Source organism: Psittacula echo (genome assembly GCF_963264785.1).
Source record: "Psittacula echo genome assembly, chromosome: 15".
NCBI classification, from domain to species: Eukaryota; Metazoa; Chordata; class Aves; order Psittaciformes; family Psittacidae; genus Psittacula; species Psittacula echo.
The window spans coordinates 7,447,247-7,469,895 of record NC_137751.1 but is presented as its reverse complement, the minus strand read 5'-3'; the positions used below and the strand labels follow the sequence as shown (position 1 = coordinate 7,469,895).

Here is a 22,649-nt window from a genome sequence, read left to right as displayed (position 1 = left end):
AACAGCAGGAGAGGATGGCTGCCAACAGAATAGGAATACTCTTTAATGTTGAATAAAAACACACTGGGAATTTCAACTCAGTCTGTGCCTGCTCCCATAAAATTAATTAAGTACAAATAGGCCAATAAAAGCTTAGGAGTATTAAATCAGATAAATGCAGTATTCAGTCCTACCAACTGAAATGCTCCTTCCCTTCCCTGTAACTCACATAAAGTTTTATTTAGGTAGTAAATTAATAGTGGTCTATGCTGGGTTTTCTTTAAGCAGTCTGCTGCTAGCTGAGGAGTTGTTCTATAATCTTACCTCAAATGTCACCTTCTTAAAATGCAACGTTTTGGGGTAATTCAAGACCATAGTTGTCATGTATGAGTTATCTCCGCTGTTCATTAGTGAAACCTTCATGCTCACTTCTTTAGTGTAGCCCACCACTAATTCCTTTCTAGAAGCAGACAGAAAAATGAGATCACATGTAATTTCTAAGGGTTGTTATTAATAAGAGGCCTGACTGTTCTGATAATTACTCTCTCCAGATGCATTCACACACAGGATAATGCAATAGCCCAATTATTCAATATTCTTCAGGGTGTGTAGGAAAATGCTTCCTTCTTAATTTCGAAGGCAGTTACTTTATGTAACGTTTTATAATATGTTTTATATCCAGATAGATTTCAAATATTGTTCTGCTTGATTGCCTTTTCAGTCAATCTCCAGGGTAAATTTTTACCATGCAGTAAAGCTACCATTTTGTGTAAGGCTGTGTGAACTGAGGAGCTATCTGTTGTAGTGCTATGCTGTGCATCAGCCTAAAACAGTGTCACGTGTTCACAATTAAAAATCAGAATTGTGATTTTATGATGACCAGAGTTGCTTAAACCTTGGTCTGTCCTCTAAAATTTCCTAGAACAGCCCAGCAACACCCATGGAGATGTGAAGTTACAACACTGTGTGAATGTGATGCTAGGGAAAGGATAAACTGAATGGAAGGCAATGTAAAAAGGACAGCAAATCTTGCCTGAGAATTTAAAGAAAACATATTAAGCACAAAGATGCCACTTTATATGAACGATAAATGCAAAATCTGGACAATGCAATAACTATGACTCACTGAATCTCAGTTGTCAAAGTTAACTGAGCAGCACAGATGGTCTTGTTGCAGTCCTCCTTGTAAGGCAACTGAAAGCAAACACAGAGCAAGTTAAACAGCCCTAATTTTTCTAAGGTAGCAGATTCAGAATATCTACATATAAACATACATCCTATGGCAACCAAAATTCCCATGACCTCCATCAAGGAGAAGCTGGAAAAAAAACACCCTCCAGCACTAAATCATTGATGATGTTTTGTAATTCAACTCCCAGGACAAGGTTCATTAGCAACAGCATGAAAAGTCTTCACTAGGGTCAAGGTCTTGTTAAAGAAATGCCACTTGTTTACCTCTGGATTGCTACAGGGCAATAATACTAATCTATTTTCCAGGGATTATATGTTTTCCTTGAATAAATATATTCATATGCTGTGCCATTTTACAGCCACACTATTCTGTAGACATGAGGTTACTTTCTTTAGCAATAGTTTTATTCACCAAGAAAAATCCGTCTGTGGCTGATGTTTCTGGAGAATTAATAATTGGATGTTGTGTGCCTAAGCACTAAGCAATGCTGACCAACAGTCCAGAATCTCATGAATTATTAGGAAATTAATGTACCATCAACATCATAATCCCTAAGAGCATTGTAACTATAGTAAGTAGTGTTCATTATTGCTCAGTGCTAAATGTTTTCCTAACATCTCTGTCCTTTGTTTATGGGCAGCTAATACAATATTGAATGATGGTAAAGACTCTTATTACGTAGCAAAAAGCTGCCTCTTTACAGAGCTTTATGCAATTTGTTCACAAGCTGTGATTTGGATTTCAGAGAAACCATGAAAAAGAGCCAGATTAGCTTGTAGGAATGCGGCTACTAAAGGGCAAGAGAGGAGACAGGATATCAGACTTAACTTTGAGGTTATTAGAAGTTTGCAGCCTCCTAAATATTGACTTGAAACAAACAACTAAAACTAAAAATTATAAATACAATCTGAATGTGTTTTAAAATTAGAAAGTTAATTTAGAATTAAGTGGAATTTAAAATTATGCATTAGGCAACTGTATAGTTGTTGCTACCAAATACACCATTCAAATAACAAGTCTTAATATAAGTTTCAACGGAGAGCTCAGTATCTGAGAAGTACTTCACAAAACACACAGACTACCTGCCTTCACAAGTAGCATCTAATCTCATTTTATACAGAGGCACAGGAGAAAGTCAAAAGTGGTCAAAAGTAAAGCAAGACAAGCTCTTTAATACTGTTTTGGTTTTTTACCTGAAAATGCATTTCTGATGGCTGGTATCTATCCAGCACAGGGACAGCAAACTCCATGTGATCATTTTCGTTCAAGACCTCATGTTTAACTCTCAGAAAAACACTGGAAAAACAGTCAAAGTCACATGGCTACAAGAAAGGAAAAACAAGAAGTTGAAAAAATATCTGGGCATTAAAATGCAGATGTGTTCACATGTCATCTCTGTTTCAGCTTCTGTCATATTTAGGGACCTTCTAGCTCAGACGTTTTCTTAGGGCCACTGTGTTTAATAGGTACCAGTGGAATCTTACATCACTTTAGACATTTGGCTCCCATAACATCCCCTGGATAATGTGTTCAGTGATTCAGTTATGCATTGTGGAAAACAGTTTCCTTATGTTTGCTTTAATTCTGCACAGCTCCATGCCTCTCCTACAATTCTACATCTCCTGCCTCAGCTGTAAAACATGCTCAGCAAGTCTAACACTGAGAAAACCCACCCCACTGTAGTACTTTCACATTTCAAGGCTCATCATCACGCAGATTCTGTTATGAAATCCTACCCTCTCAACCCTTCTTTCTGTGGGAAATCTGACCAACATCACCTACCAGTGGGTAAAGCTGCAGTTCAGAGCACATGTGCTCGCTGACCAACAGCTTTCCACTTGTTGTGGTGTTCTGATCTTCAAACTGTACTCTCCTCTTTGCCATTTTCACATCTAAGTCCACAGTGTAGAAAATGTACAACTGTGAAAAACCTGCAAGATTTTAAAAATCCTGTTAGATGTACCAGAAATTGTCCTCGGTGCCAAGTTTCCAAGGACAGTCATAGGACTGTAGACTTCAATCTGAACACAATTCCCATTCATTACCTTGTTGAGACACTGGTAGAGCTGAGATTGCATTGAAACACAGCTCTGCCATAACAAGGCTGTTATTTTGGAAAGCGAGGATTCTGTCAGGGTTGAATCTCATGCTAGTGAGAAAGTGGACAACTGGTCTTGATCTGGTCAGTAAAGAACACATAAGGAACAGAATCAAACAGAAGTCTCTGAACTGAAATATTACAGGAAAAATGTTTGAAGAAAGCCTGGCAGCAAGAGTAAGAACTGCTCAGTATTTCCATGGTATTTCACCTGGACCAGGCTGCTTATTTACAGAAGTTCCAGTTTCTGCTGGGAATGTTCAGAACACACAAAATCCCAAGAGTCTGAAGGAGCAGACAGCCAAAATACACCAGTATGCCTAGAGTTTCAGAATAAAACATGCTGTTTATGTTTCCATTAGGTAAACACATTATATCTAGGGGTTCAAATTCTCATTTGTTTTCAAACATAAAATGCAAGAACAAAATCAAATCTGTCTGCCATGTCTTACTCTTTGTGAACTGCACAGGTCACTCAGTTACCAGATACCTGATTGAAAATGAGGTATGTAAGTGTAATGTAATGTAAAGAAATGATCTTTTTTGCCTAAATGACTTACATTATCAGTACTGAACTGCAGACATCAAGGTCTCCGTAGACCTAGATCTGTGTTAATCATTTCATGTTCACGATCTCATGCTTGTTCAAAGCTTTACACATACAAAGGGAAAAGCCTTTGCAACCTGAGCTAAAGGCTTTACATTTTATGATTTCTAGCACTGGGAAATATTTTTTATGTCCCTCTGGCACTGAATTAAAAATAGAATCATTACACTGCTTGGAACACAGGTTCTAAATTTGTCTTTGAAGCATTTCTTCAGCACACTAAAAAATAGAACTTACTACCTACCGTAGCACAATCACGTTCTCCAGTGATCCTACTGTGATATCTTGGAGACCATCATTAGTGAAATCAAAGCCACCATCAACGGATTGTCCAAAATACTGGAGTCCTGAAGAAATTTCAGAGGCTTTTACTCTCTAAAAGGGGGAAACATCAACGAATATAAGTCATGAACTCTCTCCTGTCCTTGGGAAAATACACTTCTTTTCAGGAGGCTGCTATGAGGAGGGTTTTATAACATGCTTGAGATGCAAAAGACTAACTCCGAACGGCCTGTAAGGGACAGGCAGGCTTGCAAAAGGCTGTGCTGTTCTACAGCCAGCACCTGAACCCAGCTCCTCTGCCTGAGCAGACAGGTGAGTAATTACAGTTAAGGAGCAGCTCTGCTGCAGAAACCTATTGAGTCACATAAACCATCTGACATCTGCAAATTTCTCACCCATAAATGCAAATGACATGTGGAAGTCCATCTTCCCAGCCTCATGCTACAAAACCACAAGCTTCTCCCTCTCAAGCTGCACTGGAGCCAATTCCCAACAAGACACGTACTTGAGAAAAAGAGCTCTTGATCTTGTCTTTATCCCCATTAAAGATGTAAATGCTGCCAAAAGAGGAAGAGTTTGAAAGCTGATCTTCAAGGGGGGCTCCAACTGCAATATCTTCATATCCATCCCCATTGATGTCTCCAATGCTGGCCACAGTAAACCCAAACCTTGCAAAAGGAGAGGTCACCTGCACATTTAAGTGTTCTTTCAAGGTGAATGATCCAGTCTGAAAAACATCCAAGAAGGAAATCCATTTATAGCAAATGCAGCATCAGTAGCTCTTACATTAAAAAAGAAATAATCTTACTGCACACTAACATTTTAGTGCACATTAATAATTCTTAAAGGTGAACAATGAAGTCCTAAACAATACATTAAGTTCAAGATACCAGCTGATTCTTGGGACAGAAGATTGATCCTTCTGCCTTGAGAGCATACAAATTCTCACACAGAAGCAGTGTCTCTGGACAGCCCTACTCAAGCAGACACACTGAAGCCCTGTCTTTTCTTAAATCAGTAGCAGATTGGGTTGGTCCCGGACTTGTTTCATAACGGAAAGCATCCCTTCTCCTCCGCCCTATTACAGGAGTAAGCCACAAGAGGGTGCACGTTATTTGAATTCCGTCATGCCCGGACTGTTCTTTTCTGCTTCCAGCCATCCTGTACATGCCTTGAGCCAATTTTAGCAGAGCACCAAAGAGTGTTTTCTGCTGGTCTACTGTTAAAGTTCACATTTCATTCGAAATGACACAATTAACTTATATCCTGTATATAATGTAACAGATCCTGTAGTTAGGCTCACAAAACATTTTGTTTTCCACAAGTCCCAGGAAGCAAAGTTTTAGCAGCTACCCATGCACATGTTTATTGCAAGCATCACAAGGAACACTGCTTGGCAGAGCAAGGTCTGCACCAACAGATTGCCTTTGTACAGGCTAAAGGCATGATATCATCACACTGTGATAAGTATATACCTTAGGCATAGATTGGTTTTATTTCTTATTACTTCTCTTTTATATTCTAATGATTAAGACAGGCCTGCTGGCTTCAGCCTGCAGTCCTCTACCATACAGGGAGAGCACATTCAGTGAGAGCACAAAGGAGGAATGTTTTATTTGTCACTACTTAGGCATGGTTGGAAAATCCCCAACATGGAGTGTTTACGCTACCAGTGTTTTTACCTCTGTCTCCAGGCGATAAACGTAAACTCTTCCTTCTTCCCCTCGAATGTGGTAAAATGGAGCTCCAACAAGGAGAAGATCTGTCACCCCATCACGGTTCACATCAACTGAGCAGAGCTCAGATCCAAAATAAGATCCAACCTGTGCTCCAGAAAAAGACAAGCAGCTCTTTCACTGGAATTCTCTATATATAGCATTGTAGAATTAGTGTCCTTTGCAGCAGTAAGGCAATTTTTAGAACAAAACAACACATATCTACTTATATGTGGATCATTTCCTATTATTTATTTTATTACAGCCATCCTCAGGGACAGATCCTATAACCAGATTAGCAGTAACAAAATCATTATTCAACAATTTGACAGAGGAAAAAAAGAGTACCACAGCTGACGACCTCTCTCCCCATGAACCATGAGGACAGGACATAAATATAGCACACCCCATTTAGCTAATTTTTTTCCCAGTCTTTTTCCAAATTTCATGATTTCTTCTGCTGTTCCCAAAGCATTATGAACAAAGACGCTGTAATATACATCTGGCTAAATCCAAGTGTGTCTGGAGGAGAAAATGCAGCTCTGTTTGAGCAGACAGATGTGTCCAGCCTACCAGACCCTGGTGAGTGAAGCCCAATACCTGTTCTCCTTGCAGGGTTTGTTTTAAGTGGCCATCCTGAAAGACCAACACCTTCCCGCTCATGCTGTGCCGTGGAGCTCCAGCCACGTACAAAGGTCCATATTCTGTGTGTGCCACTGCCACGCTGTACCCTGGTACATTCACACAAGAACAAAAAAAGCATACGTTATCAGTACCATACTCTATGCCTGAAGGAAAAAACCCACAGAGTTCGGTCTGAGACATAGACCTATATATTCAATGAGATCCAAGAATTCACACCATAATCTAACTGTTGGAGCCCATAGTTTTGATTACACAGCATCTCATAAAAATATTGATTAGGAAATAGCAGGCAACTTTTCTGACAGCAAAGCTGCCTTAGCAGCTCTTAGGGTAATTGAATAAATTACTGTCCTGAAAAATATGCTTGAACTCTTGATGACTTTTCTTAGCATTTGTCACAGTTCCTGCATGATTATCCATCATCCACACTTTTTTGGTTTCAGTTATTACGCCTGCAAGCTGGAAAGTTTATCACCCTTCACAGAAGTGAAGAATATACTATACTCTGTCTAGAAAGCAAAAAGAGATCTTTATGGGGCTTCTGTAACACGGAGGTAACGGGAGAGGGATTATCCCGACACAAACAAGTCCACAGCACCTCATATTACTTCGTAAGGCTTTATGGCCAAGGCTGCAGTCAGGAGATACAGGGATCATGAGGCTACAAAGCACTGGGGGGAATAAGCAAGGCTTTATTTGTCACCAAGACAAGAACAGTATGGATTCACAAGCTATTTCTTTTCCAGGCACTCGCATTAAGTGAAATATTTATTAGCTCTAAAAATGCCCCTCATTGCAAGTATTCTTGCACAGTGAAAACAAATGGCATGTGTTAACAGAGTAGTACCACAAGGCGTCATAACTCATAGGAGAAAACAAGTTGTATCTTCCCCAAAACAAGGAGGCAGAGAGTGTTTTCATCAGAATCGATCTCCCCACTACAGAAAACACTGAAAATCCAGGATGATGCGGCAGGAGGTGGCCTTCATCAAGTACGTATTGTCATTATTGCCACACTGCACTAAACACCAATAAACTAAGCAAAACTGCAGTCAGGTTGTCACTTGATCTCAGAGAGTGGTAAACCTATTACCTAGGTAACTGTATTTTGCTTGTTGGGCTTCTTCTTTAGATTCATTCAGGAAAACAGCAGTCTTAGTTGCCAGATCATACAGCAGAATTCCACCAGACCAGTCAAAGGCCCCCACTGCACCAAAGATTAAGACTTGCTGCAGAAGCAACATTAGCAAATTAGAAGAGATGAACACGGAGCAATTGCCTCTAGCACTCTGCAAAGCAATTTAGTATGGAGCAATGTTTTCTGGCTCCTGAACTCCCTGACTTGCACATTGGAGATCCAATTGGTAGCTTCGATTTCTGCTAGCAAAATGAAAGCTATCAACTGGAGATAGCTCTTTTGCCCAGTGGAATAAAAAGGATGCAGTGGTTAGAGCAGGAGTCAAAAGATAAGTCCCATTCCTACTTACAGACTGTATAAAAGTGATATTTTTGCTTATCTGATGCATTCAAAGCAAGCAGTGGCTTGCGAAGAAGGTTTCACTACATGGGTCTCACACTTTTGTATCACCATAGTTTCTTGTGGGAGACCTTCTGAAACCTTACAAATATCACAGCGGCACAGCATACAACCATTTAGCAGGGTTAAATGCAGAATACTTACCTTATCCAAGATCTGCACATTGAAACCAGCTTGTGCAAGTTCATATTCCAGAGCATCACCCTGTGTACCTGAGGATGCAGCAGAAACAGGGTAAACTACTTTCTCCTTATGTCTCAAAAGGTAGTAGTGAAATAGAAAGTTTGCTATTTACCTTCTATACCAATAATACTCTGCTGCAGGGTTGAAATCAGCCCATCTAATGCTGAATAATTGGTCACCTGAAATACATTAGTGTCATCTGGACCAGAGGCAATCAGCCGCAATTCATTCAGGGCCTTTGGTTTTTTGAAGGCATCTCCCACCTGCAGAAAAGATGCAAATCAAACAAAAGAAGCAGCCTTTAGAGGCTCCTTACCCCCACCTAATTCCGTCAACAGTTTGTGGAAAAACCTCAGCTTCAGTCACTATGTGTAAACCCAGGAATAGCAATTGCTTTAGAAACCAATGAACTGGACAGCCTCTGTCTCTGGGAGCCAAACCATTATGAACATCTTCATGTAACTGGCTGGTGCTATATTCAGTTATATGCTTATTCTGTATCCAACAATTAATTTTGGAAATCAACTAATTACAAGACATCACAAAATTGAACATTTTCTTGTTCTGAAAGAATGATAAGAAATAGCAGGAATATTATTTGAGGAGATATAGAGCAGGTCTGAAACTAAACTTCAGACTTCAGGACAAAGCCTTGTTGACAAACAAACACACAGGCTAATTTGCTGATTTCTCCTTTTGTCTGCCCCTGGTGCTACCAAGAAATAGAAGGCAAATATGCTCCAAGTACATTCCCAACCTACCCCAATGGCATAACGCTTGATTCCTGCCATTTTGGGTGAATTTATGACAGCTGTCAAGTTCATTTCATCCAGGAGTATTTCCCCATCTGTAAGCACAATCATGACCTTGGCTGCATCCTTGTGGGACCCATGACTTTCAGTGAAGATAGAATCCCTGGAAAACATCAAAACAAGGAATTTGGGATGAAAGTTGAAGCTTCCCTCCTTGGGATAGAAGGAAGAGTCCTGTTGAATTATGCACTTGCAACTAACAGTCACAAGAAGGAGGCAAGAGGATTTCTTTCATATTCACACATCTTAAAACTGCTCGGGGTTGTCTCTCTTTCTATTGCTTCCTGAATGCCCCCCCACTAAGAATTAAGCACCAACAGCTGACTTCTATAACCCTCTAAAACATGGCATAGGAACCACTGCCTGCCATTCAACCACTGCCAGATGGACCTGAATGCTTCCAGGATGGACCACTGCTTTCAGGACCTGAATGTCCATAGATATCCCTCTCCCTGACTCATGAAATGCCCCAGAAATTCATCCGCTTAATTTCTTGTGCTCTTTTGTTACTTACAGGACATGCTGCATGGCAGATGCTGTTTTTGTCACATTGCACACCTGCACAATATCAAGTACTTTCTGGAGGGTGGCATGAGGATCCCAGTTTTCTCGCAGGTCAAACTCAGTTCTGATTTCAAACCCATACTGCACCACTGCAAAATTACACTGGAAGGAAGCAGCAGATAAGCATCTGCTCGTGACTACTGTTGATTCATCTCTGCAATAACTAGCCCAGAAATCCCAACAGAAATATTAGCCAGACTATGCAGAAAAGAAGATTTTTTTCTGGAGAAAGTGGCTTTTAAGTATGTCTACTGCAGACACAGAGATTGTTGTAAGTATGTTATAGCTGAGGAAAACCAAATCACTATCAGTTCAGAGGGAAAAATTGTTTTGGGAAACACTGATTTAAGTCCTTGCATTTTCCTGCTCTGTTTGGCCCACGTGCAGGCTGCAGAGGAGATTGTCTGTGATATTACTGAATTACCTGGGTCGGAGCAATCCCAGGCACAGCTACAGGTTGGGCAGAGAAGAGATTCAGAGAAGCTCTGCAGAGAAGGACTTGGGGGTGTTGGTCGATGAGAAAATGAACATGAGCTGGCAGTGTGCACTCACAGCCCAAAAAGCCAACCGTATCCTGGGCTGCATCAAGAGGAGCGTGACCAGCAGGTCAAAGGAGGTGATCCTGCCCCTCTGCTCTGCTCTCATGAGACCTCACTTGGAGTATTGTGTGCAGTTCTGGTGTCCTCAACATAAAAACTGTTGGAACAAGTCCAGAGGAGGACCACGAGGATGATCACGGGACTGGAGCACCTCCTGTATGAAGATAGGCTGAGAAAGTTGGGGCTGTTCAGCCTGGAGAAGAGAAGGCTGCGTGGAGACCTCAGAGCAGCCTTCCAGTATCTGAAGGGGGCCTACAGGGATGCTGGGGATGGACTCTTCATCAGGGACTGTAGTGACAGGACAAGGGGTAACGGGTTAAAACTTAAACAGGGGACGTTTAGATTGGACATAAGGAAGAAATTCTTTACTGTTAGGGTGGTGAGGCACTGGAATGGGTTGCCCAGGAAGGCTGTGAATGCTCCATTCTTGGCAGTGTTCAAGGCCAGGTTGGATGAGGCCTTGGGTGGCATGGTTTAGTGTGGGGTATCCCTGCCCATGGCAGGGGGGTTGGAACTGGATGATCTTAAGGTCCTTTCCAACCCTAACTATTCTATGATTCTATTCTATGATTCTATGAATTGTTCCTTCATTGCTTCCTGCTGCACATTGCCTTTCCTCGGAGTACTCCTATGCCATGATGCTCTGATTAACAAAGACAGTCTGGAGAATGAGACCATTTCTTCATTTTGTATTTGCACTCTAGAATATGCTGTCATTTGAAGCATTTGAGAAATAGAGGCTTTCCTAAAGTTGGTGTGTGGATGGCATTTCTCAGCCTCACAAGAGGAAGCAGCAGAGTACCTTCACGCAGAATATGTAACTGGAGTTAACAAGACTGGTAAGGTACCTGGCTGAAGAAGCAATCTTAACTGGTGCTTCTGTGATTGCAGGTATAGATATTACAATATAGGAATAGAGACAGGACACCCGAGGAGAGTCATGACTGTCACCTTACAAGAAAGCAGAGATGGGCAGCATAGCAGAGCTAGGGATTTCTGAGCATACAAATTAGACTTACTATATCAACAGTGTTACTGGGATCAAGACTGGGAATGTACTGCTGAGATGTAAGCAAAATTATTGTAAGAATACCTGCCAGTCACAGAAGTGCTTTTCCATCCTAATAGAAACAAACCTGTGCAGTTGCAAGTTCTGGTGAAAAGCAGCTTAAAGCACAGCACATTCTCTAGCCTGCTAAAGAAAGAGAGTGGAGAGTACCTGAAAGCACTTCTCATACAGTGTTTTCATCATCTTATGGATGAATCCTTTTGCTCTCTCAAAATCTTCAGGCTCAATGCTCCCTGATCCATCCAGGACAAAAGCAATCTCAGTTCCAGAAGCTGCCCAGGAAAGTAAAGGAATGAGAAGGCGGCAATCAGCAGTCTTGGACAGAGCCAAGTTCTTTATGCAGTGTTATTGATCAACACGTAAGTCATCTCACTCAAATAAGCAACTGAACTGCACCAAGACTGCTCAGCTGTCATTTCAGCATGACCTACATCTCAGATCTGGCAGCTCATGGTACAGCAACTCCCCATACTTTGTCAGCCCATGACAGTCCCTGGCAAAATTCTGTTAGAAGATACTTCATCACGTACGCAAGCCATCTTCCTCCTCCTCCTCTTCATCCTCCTCCATCCAGGAAGGGAGCCTGCTGTCACCACTGTTATTAGGTTTTCTGTGCCCTGGTGCTTCAGCTGGAGTATTTTCAGCTGAATTAGGAAACAAGTTTGAACAAAGATGACAGGGTGGGAGAGAAAGCAACAGGTGAAGTAAACCCTTGCATTACTGCCTATGCGGTGTTCCTGCTCCTTGCTGCCTGGCAACTGAACTCTTCCTCATCCCTGCAGTCAATATTGTGTTCAGGTGCAAGACTACAGGTACTATGGAAATACTTGGGAGTTTTGAAGACTGTGGGGATCAGGACTGCATCTTAAAGCTGCAGCTACAGTTCAACAGAAATAAACTGCTCTGAGCACATCCAGAAGGGCAGTAATTTAACAGAAACTCTGAGCCTGCGGTGAATGTATGGCAAAGCACCTCTCTCTGTACTGATGTTATGGCTGCAGGTCACAGATGCCAAATATGATCCTCTTGTCCGCCTGGCTGTCTGTCTGAGGAGGACTGTTAGTAGTGTAATAGAAATCAACTGCAACTTGCTGCTGCTGGGCAAATGATTACCAGAACAGGTAAGATCTGTATATGAATTTACATTCCTTGAGCAATGAAACTACCCCCTATTACAGATCCACTCTATAAGGTACAAAGAGCATAGATATGTCAGGAGTGGGATTTCTTCTACCTGAATCTCTCAGAGTCTCTCTCTCCAGCTCTGAAAGGAAGCTGTCAAAATCTTCATGTGTGGACAGAATGAACCTGTCCCCACTAACTGTCTGCAGCTCTTCTGGGACCCACTGGTTGCTTATGAACTCTCCAATCTAGGGAGAAGACAGGGAGATTGAATACATTTCATACACAGACCAAAAAACCAGCAAATTCCCAAATTGCCATTAAAAACTTTAAAGCTCTTAACAGGAGGGAGTTTTCTGAAAGCTTGGTAAAGCAACCCTGATCCTAGATTCCCTTATTTGCAAAGAAAAAAATAATAATAAAAGCTCTAGAGGCACAAGACATACCCAACTGAAACACTTTTGTTTCTAGGATATATTCCTTAACTCCTTCAAAATAAGCTCTCTGACATCAAGACGATAGAGGCCTGAGTGAAATGCATAAGCCAGACTGGACATCCTGCAAGTCTAATGCATGGCTACTTTTTCTTTCACCCACTGCTAAAGCATAAAAGCAGACACATGGGATGGATGGAAACATCACTCCCTTATATATGTGCTTTGATGCAAAAAAGTATGACTTTGATGGTGCTTCCCACTCACCCCAGGAGCATAGAGTTTGACCCTAGTCATGTCCAAGGAGTTCATCACATTTCTCAACCTATGGTTTTCCAGAAGCACTTGCCCAGATGCCATGACAATGATTATCGTGTTAACAGTTTGGCTGGAGTCATGGCTTTTGAAGACTTTATCCCTGTGGAAAAAGAAGCCAAGAGGTATTTAATGGGACAAGCCATGTCTGCAGAGCTAGAAATGTTGATAGCAGGGTGCTGATGTTCACTGAGCTCTCAGCCCACAGGAGCAGAGATGTGCAAGGCAAACATGCACCAGGATTTATGCTTTCTAGGGACACTGGCTGCCCACAGCAGGTAGCTCTGACTTCATGAGCACTTTCACAAATAGCACATGTGGGTCAGTATTGTTAGAGTCATGCTACTGAGAGGAAAATGGAGTCAGGAGGGAAAGCATGACTCTCAGAGATGCAGCAGATCGGTGCAGATGGGAATGCACCTGCTTAAAGCAACACCTGAGGGACTGAATTTTCATTCTGAAGCCCCTGTGTCAGCCAGAAAGGATTTCACACCTTGCCTCTTGGCAATTACTCATTTACAGGCCTCAGCTGCCAGAGCCTGTCACTAAGAGAAGCATTGGAAAAGTGAAGGTTTTGAGAGTGTGAGATAAAGAAGAGTAGAGAGGAGACGTGGGAGGCTGCACTGATGCACATGAAACAAGGAATCACTTGAGTGTTCCTGGAGTTTCCTGAGCCACATGAACTCACAACACATGCTGCAGTGTGGCTGCGATGTCAGTCTGTGAGCTCTGCTGCTTGATGTTCCTGACTTTGAAGAAAGCAGTTAGTCTGTTGCAGCTCTCTTGCAGGCTCAGTTCAGTTTGGATCTGTGCTCCATCCTGCACCACAGCAAACCTGATCTGGAGAAAGCAGATGGCAGTGGTTAGACAAGATCTAAGGCAGTACCCCTAAGACCCTCAGAATGCCAAGTTTAGTCCCAAACTCTACTGCACAAACACAAAAAAGCATATATTGCAAGTAATAGGTATATTGTCTTTATCCCTCTGTCTCCATCACACATTTGTATTCTGGTGATCCCTTTTGGATCAGCTCCAGGAACTGACTTTATTTCCTTTGGCTCAACACAGTGATTTCTCTGTCTGAAGTTCCTGTATTTATCTGGCTAGACCTTTTGTGAGCATATGGCTCAGCCTCACTTTGTCCCCAGATTTATTTAAATCATTTAAAGTAATAGCTGATACACCATACTCCTTAGTTTTGCATGTCGTGGTTCAAGGTGCCCTGAGAGTTTTGCCTGGTAAAATATCTAAGCATGCTTCTGGCATGAAAATCCACTCCTAGCTCTTCCACTTCCCTCTTTAGCTACACCTCCTCCTTGGCTCACTAACATTTAACTCTTGCATTAGAATATGTAGAATTATTACCAGCATCAACGTGAAGTTTAAAAAGCAATAATTATATGAACTAGGAGACTTTCCATTCTTCACTAGAGCTCTGATCCATCCTATCAGATTATGAAACCCTGAGGAGGTTCACGCACCTTTGCACATTTCTGCCACATTGACTTCATCAGATTGAGGACAGAGGTCTTGGCATTTTGGAAATCGTCTGGCTTTGTGTTCTCTGATCCAGCCAGAATGACAGCAATCTCTGTTCCCTCTTCTGTCAATGCAGTTAAATACAAAAGGACATTTGAAGGGATATCTGAACAGCCCAACATTTAACAAGGGTTCAAGAACATTCACATAGTATTAAATAACCAAAAATTTGACTACTACACCATCCAGCCATTTTAAAAGCAGGTCGAGCTGATATGGTCTACACTGTAGTGACAGGTTTTATTTTTCAAAATCTCAGTTAAGGATGATTGTAACAATGATTGAAATTTACCATTACAGATAACCTTCAAAACCTCAATCTTTTCCCTCCCCAGCTCTCTCCCACCAGATGCATGCAAGCTGCTTTAAACTCAGCTAATAGAGAAGGAATTAATATTTGTACCTGTTCGGTACCTACCTTTGCACATAGAGTTGTTTCGTGTGCTACCAAAGAGCTCACCACAAGCACTGCTGGTGATGTCTGTGCTGACAGAGCTGCTGCTGTCAGTAATCTTCTTGTTGCTGGTTTTACTTTGAATGCTTTTTAATTTGGTCTCAACTAAAGAATTTAAAAAGCAAGAAAAAAACACACTCTACCTTTGAAAATTCTCTTCTAATAAACACACCTTAAACTCAAGAGCTATTTCCACCTGGGGTCCCAGACTTGCAAAAGACCTGAGGGTCAGACTGTTAACAGCAGTTAGGCAACTGAATATGGAATGAGACCATCTAGGTGTCTAATTGAAACTTCTCAGCTTCTTTGCTGTGACAGCAAGAAGCAGAGCAAGGCTGGACAATCAGACCACCTCTCTGCTCTCTTGATTAAATGCCCAGTTCAGTTGGAAGGAACCATCTTTGATGCTCAGGCACTTTAAAGATCCCAGTGGATGTCTGTCATATCCATCCACTGAGAATGTCAATGCTTTTCTAAATTCTGGCTTAAGAGCTGGATGTTTTGGATGCGTGGACATCACAACAGGAGCTCCCTGCTGCCTATGTGCTAATCTGCAAGGCTGAACGTTATAACCCTGTTGAAGTCACTATAATACATGTTAAAATCCAGCTCTAGGTCTCTCCCAGTGGACAGTACGTTAGGAACTCAGAAGGCCCCTGCTGTTAGAGCAGAGCCTCGGGCTGTTATTTCTGTCCCCCTGCAAAGGCACAGCACTGGCTTTGCTCCTATACCCATCTTGGTGAGGTTGAGGAAGGCTGTGCTGTGCAAGTCGGTGGTGAGCAGAGTGCAGACTCCATTCATGTCTTCGGTGGTAGTGAAGGCTCGGTGGTGCTTCTTCTGCAGGCAAGCCTGTGGGGCAACAGGAAAAGGCAATGAATGAGGAGCAAAGCTGTAGGCAGAGGATGATTGAAGACGCCATATGGCAAATATTCAGCATCCCCTGCACAGCATTGGAAGCCTAGTGGGAGTAGAAAAGCACCTTCCCTGAAGTGACTCCTGCCACATGAGGTTACCCAGGGCTCCAGCCCTGAGCTGAGGCAAAGATTGGGACTCAGGGCTAACCGGACTGAGGCGTTAGCCTCCAAACTGGTGTCTCTCCTAAGCCTCCTCTTACCAATCCTCCCTTTTGCTATGAGTGGGGGTGGCTGCGGTTAAGTATAAGGTCCTTTGCAGCCCTCAGCTGATGAGAAGGGCCCTTCTCAGTTTTCCATCCTGGCTGGCAATGCACCATCTGGCTTTCTAACCAGCCAGCATCTAACCAAGGGCTTTTAGCCTTTGTCCTTATGTTAATGTCTGCTCATTTTGTTCATTTGCATTTCCCAGCAAAAATACACAGCATTTTGGAAAAATACAGCTGTTCTCAGCCAAGGATATTTTCATTCCCTTACCAGGATCCAATCTGAATTCCTGTCAATAGCTATGCCACCATCCTGGACGTTTTTGGAGCCTTTAATATTTCCTGAAATTGAATGAATGATTGAATGAATAAAGAACAGAACTGAAATGGATACAGTACTTGTCAGCCTTGGGCAAATAGAATAAACACGGAGAAAGACTACAACTACTGAGGTCAGCTGTATCTGCTGTCCTAGAAGGACTCAGGGTTAATGTTTTCAGCAACTGTGACAGTAATGAAGGTACTGGAAACAAGAAACATTGCCTTGTGTTTCAACAGAATTTAGGTGAGGATTTAAGCCTATGTGACTTAGCAGTGTGCCCAGTTCTCTCTGGAGCACCCAGCCTGTGCACCTCCTCATCCCTATGGCAAAGCAAGTATTGGGAAGGGGAAGCATACCTCGCAGAGGTATCTCCTGGCACTGGATCTCCTCCTGCAAAATGGTGCACTTCCTCAGCCTGCCCAGCCCCTTGTCTACCGAGGAAGTAGCCAAAATCCTGTGGAATGAGAATAAAAGGTGGAAAAGAGGGAAGGCAGCAGATTTGAGCTGAATCAGGCATTAACATGAAAACACTTATTTCTTCCTACAAATCATCATCCTTCCCATTATCTGAACAGTATCTGAATTCAGGAGAGCTATCCCAGATTAAGGAAGAGGTCTGGAAGTGACTTGCCCATAGAATACTGGAGATAAAGGGAGGCCAGAAGTGCAGCAAGAAAGTCCACCCATCATGTAGGAAACGGCAGCACTGCTGTATGAAATGGAGACTGCTCTTTAAGTCAGCCAATTTCTGCTCAACGGGTAGAAAAGTTTATTTACTCTGAAATTTAAAATACACTGCCTGCTACACAGCCTGAGCAATCTGCTCAGCATAATATAGGTTATCTCTACAGGAACCACTTGTGGTTGGCTTCTGTTCACTGACCTAGTCATGCATTTCACTTCCTCTACAGACCAAATAGTTTCAAATACAGCAGTTTCCAACTCTTTATGGTCTTCAGACCAACCTCACAACATAACTCTTCATAGCTGGTGGGTGCTCTAACTGCTGCAGTCCCAGCAATGATGCAACATGCCAGGAAATCTTGCAAAAAACCCAGCCGCATGTTTCTGCCATTTGGTTAAATAAGCAGACATCCTTTCTGAACAGAGCCACGACTTGGGTGTGGGTGAGGGGAGAAGTGTACACTTCACACCAACGAAGCTCTTAACACCACTCATCAGCCCCTGAGAACTAAGGAACAATTCTGGGTCCCAGACAGAGCAACCTGTGCTAACAGCTGTAGAAAGTGAGAAGCTACATGACCTGAGGCAACACTCATTCATAAAGACATGGGAAGTGTGGGTGTGTTTTTCTTTAAGTCTATTCCTTACATGGCTGTGTTTCCATCCCAGTGCTGAAGAACAGAGGGCCACAACAAAGAGGCTGTGTGTGGTGTGATCCATGTCTTGCCAGTGTCAACATTAAAGCTCCTCAAGGACTTGACCACTGAAAACAAAGAAATAAATGAGCGCATACTGTGATCTGCAGAGACACAGTTAACAGGCTCCTGAGCCAGCTCTCCCTGACACCTGCCCACCACGGCAGCAGAGGCAGTTGGCAGAGGGAGATGCCAAGCTATGGAAATTTCATTGATTTAGATTAACAAAGTATTTTTTTGCCCAGCCTACTGAAAAATAAGATAATGCAAGTCCTGTTGTTCTGTTATGAAAGTCCATCTTGGATGCCACAGAACATTTGTACTAGCTGAAGCTCACAAACCTGGGTTTTCCTCCTACGAGGAAACAAAACCCCAGGGCTTGTGCAGTTGTTCACTGCTGCTTGCACCTCTGCCCTTGATTTCTCTAAGTGTGTCAACATCAGTAAACGCACAAGCTGGGGAGAGAAATATACTTGAACCTGGGTGACAGACTGGAAATGTCACAAAGTAGGATGCACGGAAAGCAAGCTACTATGGTGAGTTCTGTAAATTCAAGCACTGATCCATGCTGTATCACCAGACCTCTTGTCAATCACATGACAACTTTGGGAACTTCACACTAATCTCAGGAACAAGCTCAAGCGACTCCGATCACATTCTGTTCCTGTTTGAAGCCAGAACTAAAGTACATAATCTGAATTTTACAGGTTACTCCAGCCTAAAATCCTTGCTCTGGATGCCCGGACTCTGACTGCAGAAGCTGTAGGTTAAGCCTGCATTTAAACATGCAGTCCAGCATTTTGAGTATAATACCTGATGTACTACAAGAGGTCAAATGCTGTCCTTGTGTCCATCTAGAGTCTTTCCTGATTCTAATTTCACTCAGAATCAACTCCATGTCATTTCCCAGCCTGGCTCTGAAAGCACGGGTGAAAGAAGAAGTAACCACAATTGGAGCAATGACATTAAACATGCAAATACTATGAAGTGAAAGTCTTTGCTTCTGCTTTCTGAAATGTCCCACACTTCAGGCATCCCTTTCAGAGCACAGGCAGACCATCCTGGATTCCCACCTTGCTTTGCAAACCCCACTTTACCAGTTAGAAAGCCTAAATTAACCCAGAGATTCTCCAGTGTGTGTTTCCACTGGAAGAGAATCATCCCAACAATACCATACGTTTACACAGGCTTCCAGCAAACCTCCTTTAAAACAAAACCAGAATTCCGGATACAACTAACAAGCAACCTGAAAAGTTCAACTGTGTTTGACATAAGGGACAATTCTCAAGCAGGCAACAAAAAGAACCGATGGCCAGGGAGCGGACCTTACTGTTGAGAATATTCCTGTATTGGAATTATGTGGTGTTTGGCCTGGAAATCAGAGGCTGCTCTAACTCTGCATCAGCTCTGCTGCTGCCATCCTGCAAAGCTGAGTTACCTGAACTTTTCGATCCAACTCCCCGCTCACTGGGGTTTCCAACAGAGATGACCAAGAGGGTTTTAGCACTTTACTCATTGAAATTAAGTGCATTAGACTTAAACTAAGAAAAAAAAGAAAGGCGTGTTCCCAGTTAGCCAGCTATACAGACAAATTATCTATGGAATTTAGATGCCCAGCACAAGTCTATTAGAGTCATTCTGAGAACGTAACTGAGACCCACCAACTACCTTTTTCTGCTCTGCTGCTTTCATTGGTAAAACCCACAAATGCAAAAAAAAAACCACCAAAATAGGTTGCTAGAGAAGAGCAATATTAAAGATCTGCAGAAGCTCACAAGGACAAAAGGCTCCAGCAATGATCTCACCTTAACTTTGTGAAAACCAAATCAAGAAACATCCAGATTTGAAAAAACATCAGTAACTTCTGCAGGCATATCCATTAAGGATTTATATGTTTACAAAGCTGGAAGCTACTTCCCATAATAACAAACAGGAGAACAAAGACATTAGCAGAAATAATACATCGTCATACGACACGGAGAAGACAAGCCCAAATAATGAAAACAGTAGAGCATAAATCTTGATGTTAAATCTAAAATCACAGCAAAGCAAGCTACAGAGAACTGTGATGGGCATCTCATTAAAAGGATAAAATTAATAACAATTTTGTCCCCAAAGCAGAAATATAAAGCTTGTCATGAAGTCTGTGAGGTGGTCAAGGGCACAGAATTAATACTTAAAGGATAATATTCTTTCCATACAGGTGGAGTAGGTATAGAGTAGGCATTGAGTCTTTTGAAAAGGGAAACAGACAAACAGAAATTTTATCATAGAATCAAACCAGTATTTCTTTGTGGAGTGGCTGGAAGAGCAGCCAGTAGCATCCCCAGTGCTGTTGTCCATTGCTTGAGGTAATGCAGTAGCAGTGTAAGGCCCTTTCTGGAGTAAGTAACTAAAGACTAATCCATAGCAGAAGCATCCTCACAAGGCTACAGGACATGATGTGGGTACGGGCTCTGACTCAGGAAATGTGCCCTCTAATTCATACCTATGCTTTACTTTACATAAACTTATTCCCAAGCAAAAGTCTCTATATTTTCTTCCAGAAAACCCTACATACTCTAGAGATCTTGTTAAGGAGATCAACAATCCCAAAACTGCTTAATCCAGGGTGTATCTAAAATTATACTAGAAAGGGAAGAATATTAAGAAACGTCACCTACATTCTACTCTAACCTACCAGCCACTTTCCTCCCACTAAAGATGACCTATAAAACTCTCTCCACTCAAAAGTATGAATCATAGAAAAACACATTGCAAACTAAGGACCTTCCATACAAGTTCAAACATCCTGAACTTTCTACATAAGAATAATTTCATTGGCTCACATTAAGGGACCAATCTGAGTCTCCAGAAATTATTTCCAGACTAAGACTTTCATTTTCTAATATATAAAATAAATACAGAGATAAGACTCACTCATTAGGAAGAGTAGATACAGGAGCAACCTCATTGTTCCCAGCTTTAAGGTGAAGGAAGGAGTGGAGATACCGGGCAAAAGCTGCTCTCTTCCTCTGATGCTTCTCCAGATCTGCATGTCTCACTGAGAAAAAGTGACTCTGTTGTGGATTTCCTAACTGAGGTTTCAAGGCGTACACCAGTGACACTGTAATAAAACTTCAGATGCAAAGACCTGCTGAAAGGTAAACTTATGTTCCTGAAAGGTCATTTTTAGCAGTGGCTCCATTTCTGTCCATCAATACTTTTAGAATACACAGGATCTGTCGGGAAAAGCTGTGAGGGTCTATGTTTGTACTGGCCACCTTGTCCTTTGGTGCCTGCTACATGGATGTGCCGCATCACATTGAAATGTGCAAACTGTCTCACATGAACTCACAGCAGGGATTTAAGAGAGATGTCAGCTCTCAGGTGCCCTTCACAGTAATTTTTTAATGCAAGAGATCCCACCACACACACACACACAGAGCACTTGGTGTTTCTCTTTTATTTTGTACATTGTTGGTGTCATTTTATGGCTTTGACATTTCATGGCTGGATGGCCAGGGTACTTCAAGGGATTCTGCACGTCTCTTCTCCCCTCTACCAACAAGTCTTAGTTTTCTACTGAGCCTTTGGTTCTCTGTACTGCTCACCCTCGGCTGGACCAGACTCTCACAGAACTACTCCCACATAGTTTCTACTATCAGAGCTCTGTGTAACAAGTCTTACTCAGATGCAGTGTGTTGTTATTACATGTGCTAAGTGAGCTGAAGTAGCAACTGCTGAGGAATCAGAAGAATCAACTAACTGCATGGCAAATCCTTTAGGGGCGGGGAAGGGGAAAGCCACTTCAGAGAGAGTTCTCTTTGCCCAGAAACTGTAAATTTCCCAAGCATTCTCAGAAAAGAGTGCAACAAATCACACAGACACTTTCTAGCTACTTCCATCTCTCCTCCTTCAAGGACTCCCTGTGTTTAACAACATTGGACAACCACCCACCCACAGTCCATAAATGCTGTAGCACTCCACATCTCAGGGATCTGAACTGAAAGCAAACGCTCTTTGCGCTCAGATTTTGGTAACAGTTAGGTGCCAGCTGTGAAGCACCTGCACTTGCTTTCCTGAAGCTTTACCTAGTCCCGTCTGGCCCCACTTTTATTCAGGCTGCTGAAGCAGATGTGAGGTTGCAAAGTGGAACAGTTTTCTTTTGAAATGCCTTTTTTTTCTTTTTTCCCCTATTTTATTTTCTTTTTAGTCATTTAACAAATTAAAGTTCTTAAACAGAGCAAAGAAGAATAAAGCTGATAGCTAGCCACAGGAACACTCCAGCTGAGAAATGTGCCAGCTGCATCGCTTCAGAAATAGGTCTTTGCAGCTTATGCAGACTTACATAAAGCATCTGCTCTTTGTCTGAGCCTTTTCACTTGTCACATTTCAAAGGCTCTTTTTGCTAGCTACAGAGGCAATGGAAAGTATGCTCATTTGCAAGTGGGGTCGTGAAGAGATGAAAAGGGAGGGGCTCAACTGAGGCACAGATATAGCTCCCCATACCAGCTTCAGAGCATGCTTTGAAAAAAAGCAGGGGGAAAAAGCAACCATAAAATAAAATGTGCAAAGCATTTGAGGAACAAGAAAGTCTTGCTTCTACCTCTAGCCCTGAGAAAAATGGCTTTATAGGGAATTGGGAATCATACAAACCAGACAAGAAGCAGCGAGACAGGTCACTGCAGTGGTAAGTATTTGGA

The 22,649-nt window shown here is 42.2% G+C and overlaps 1 protein-coding gene across 1 annotated transcript; it reads right to left on the bottom strand.

The window, feature by feature from the left end:
• On the bottom strand, window positions 1-21,001 carry ITGAE (integrin subunit alpha E; the record flags this gene model as incomplete). The annotated part of the gene is made up of 26 exons (XM_080629801.1): window positions 1-18; window positions 304-439; window positions 2,365-2,493; window positions 2,954-3,102; window positions 3,217-3,350; window positions 4,121-4,251; window positions 4,664-4,885; window positions 5,841-5,981; window positions 6,474-6,604; window positions 7,612-7,747; window positions 8,200-8,267; window positions 8,351-8,501; window positions 9,000-9,153; window positions 9,565-9,716; window positions 11,433-11,554; window positions 11,813-11,926; window positions 12,517-12,652; window positions 13,106-13,256; window positions 13,842-13,993; window positions 14,635-14,756; window positions 15,111-15,251; window positions 15,878-15,995; window positions 16,535-16,605; window positions 16,942-17,039; window positions 17,918-18,032; window positions 20,884-21,001. 25 exons carry the CDS (start codon window positions 20,999-21,001, stop codon window positions 413-415), a joined length of 3,183 nt encoding a protein of 1,060 aa, XP_080485927.1. The 3' UTR covers window positions 1-18; window positions 304-412.
• Between the last annotated feature and the right edge of the window lie 1,648 nt (window positions 21,002-22,649).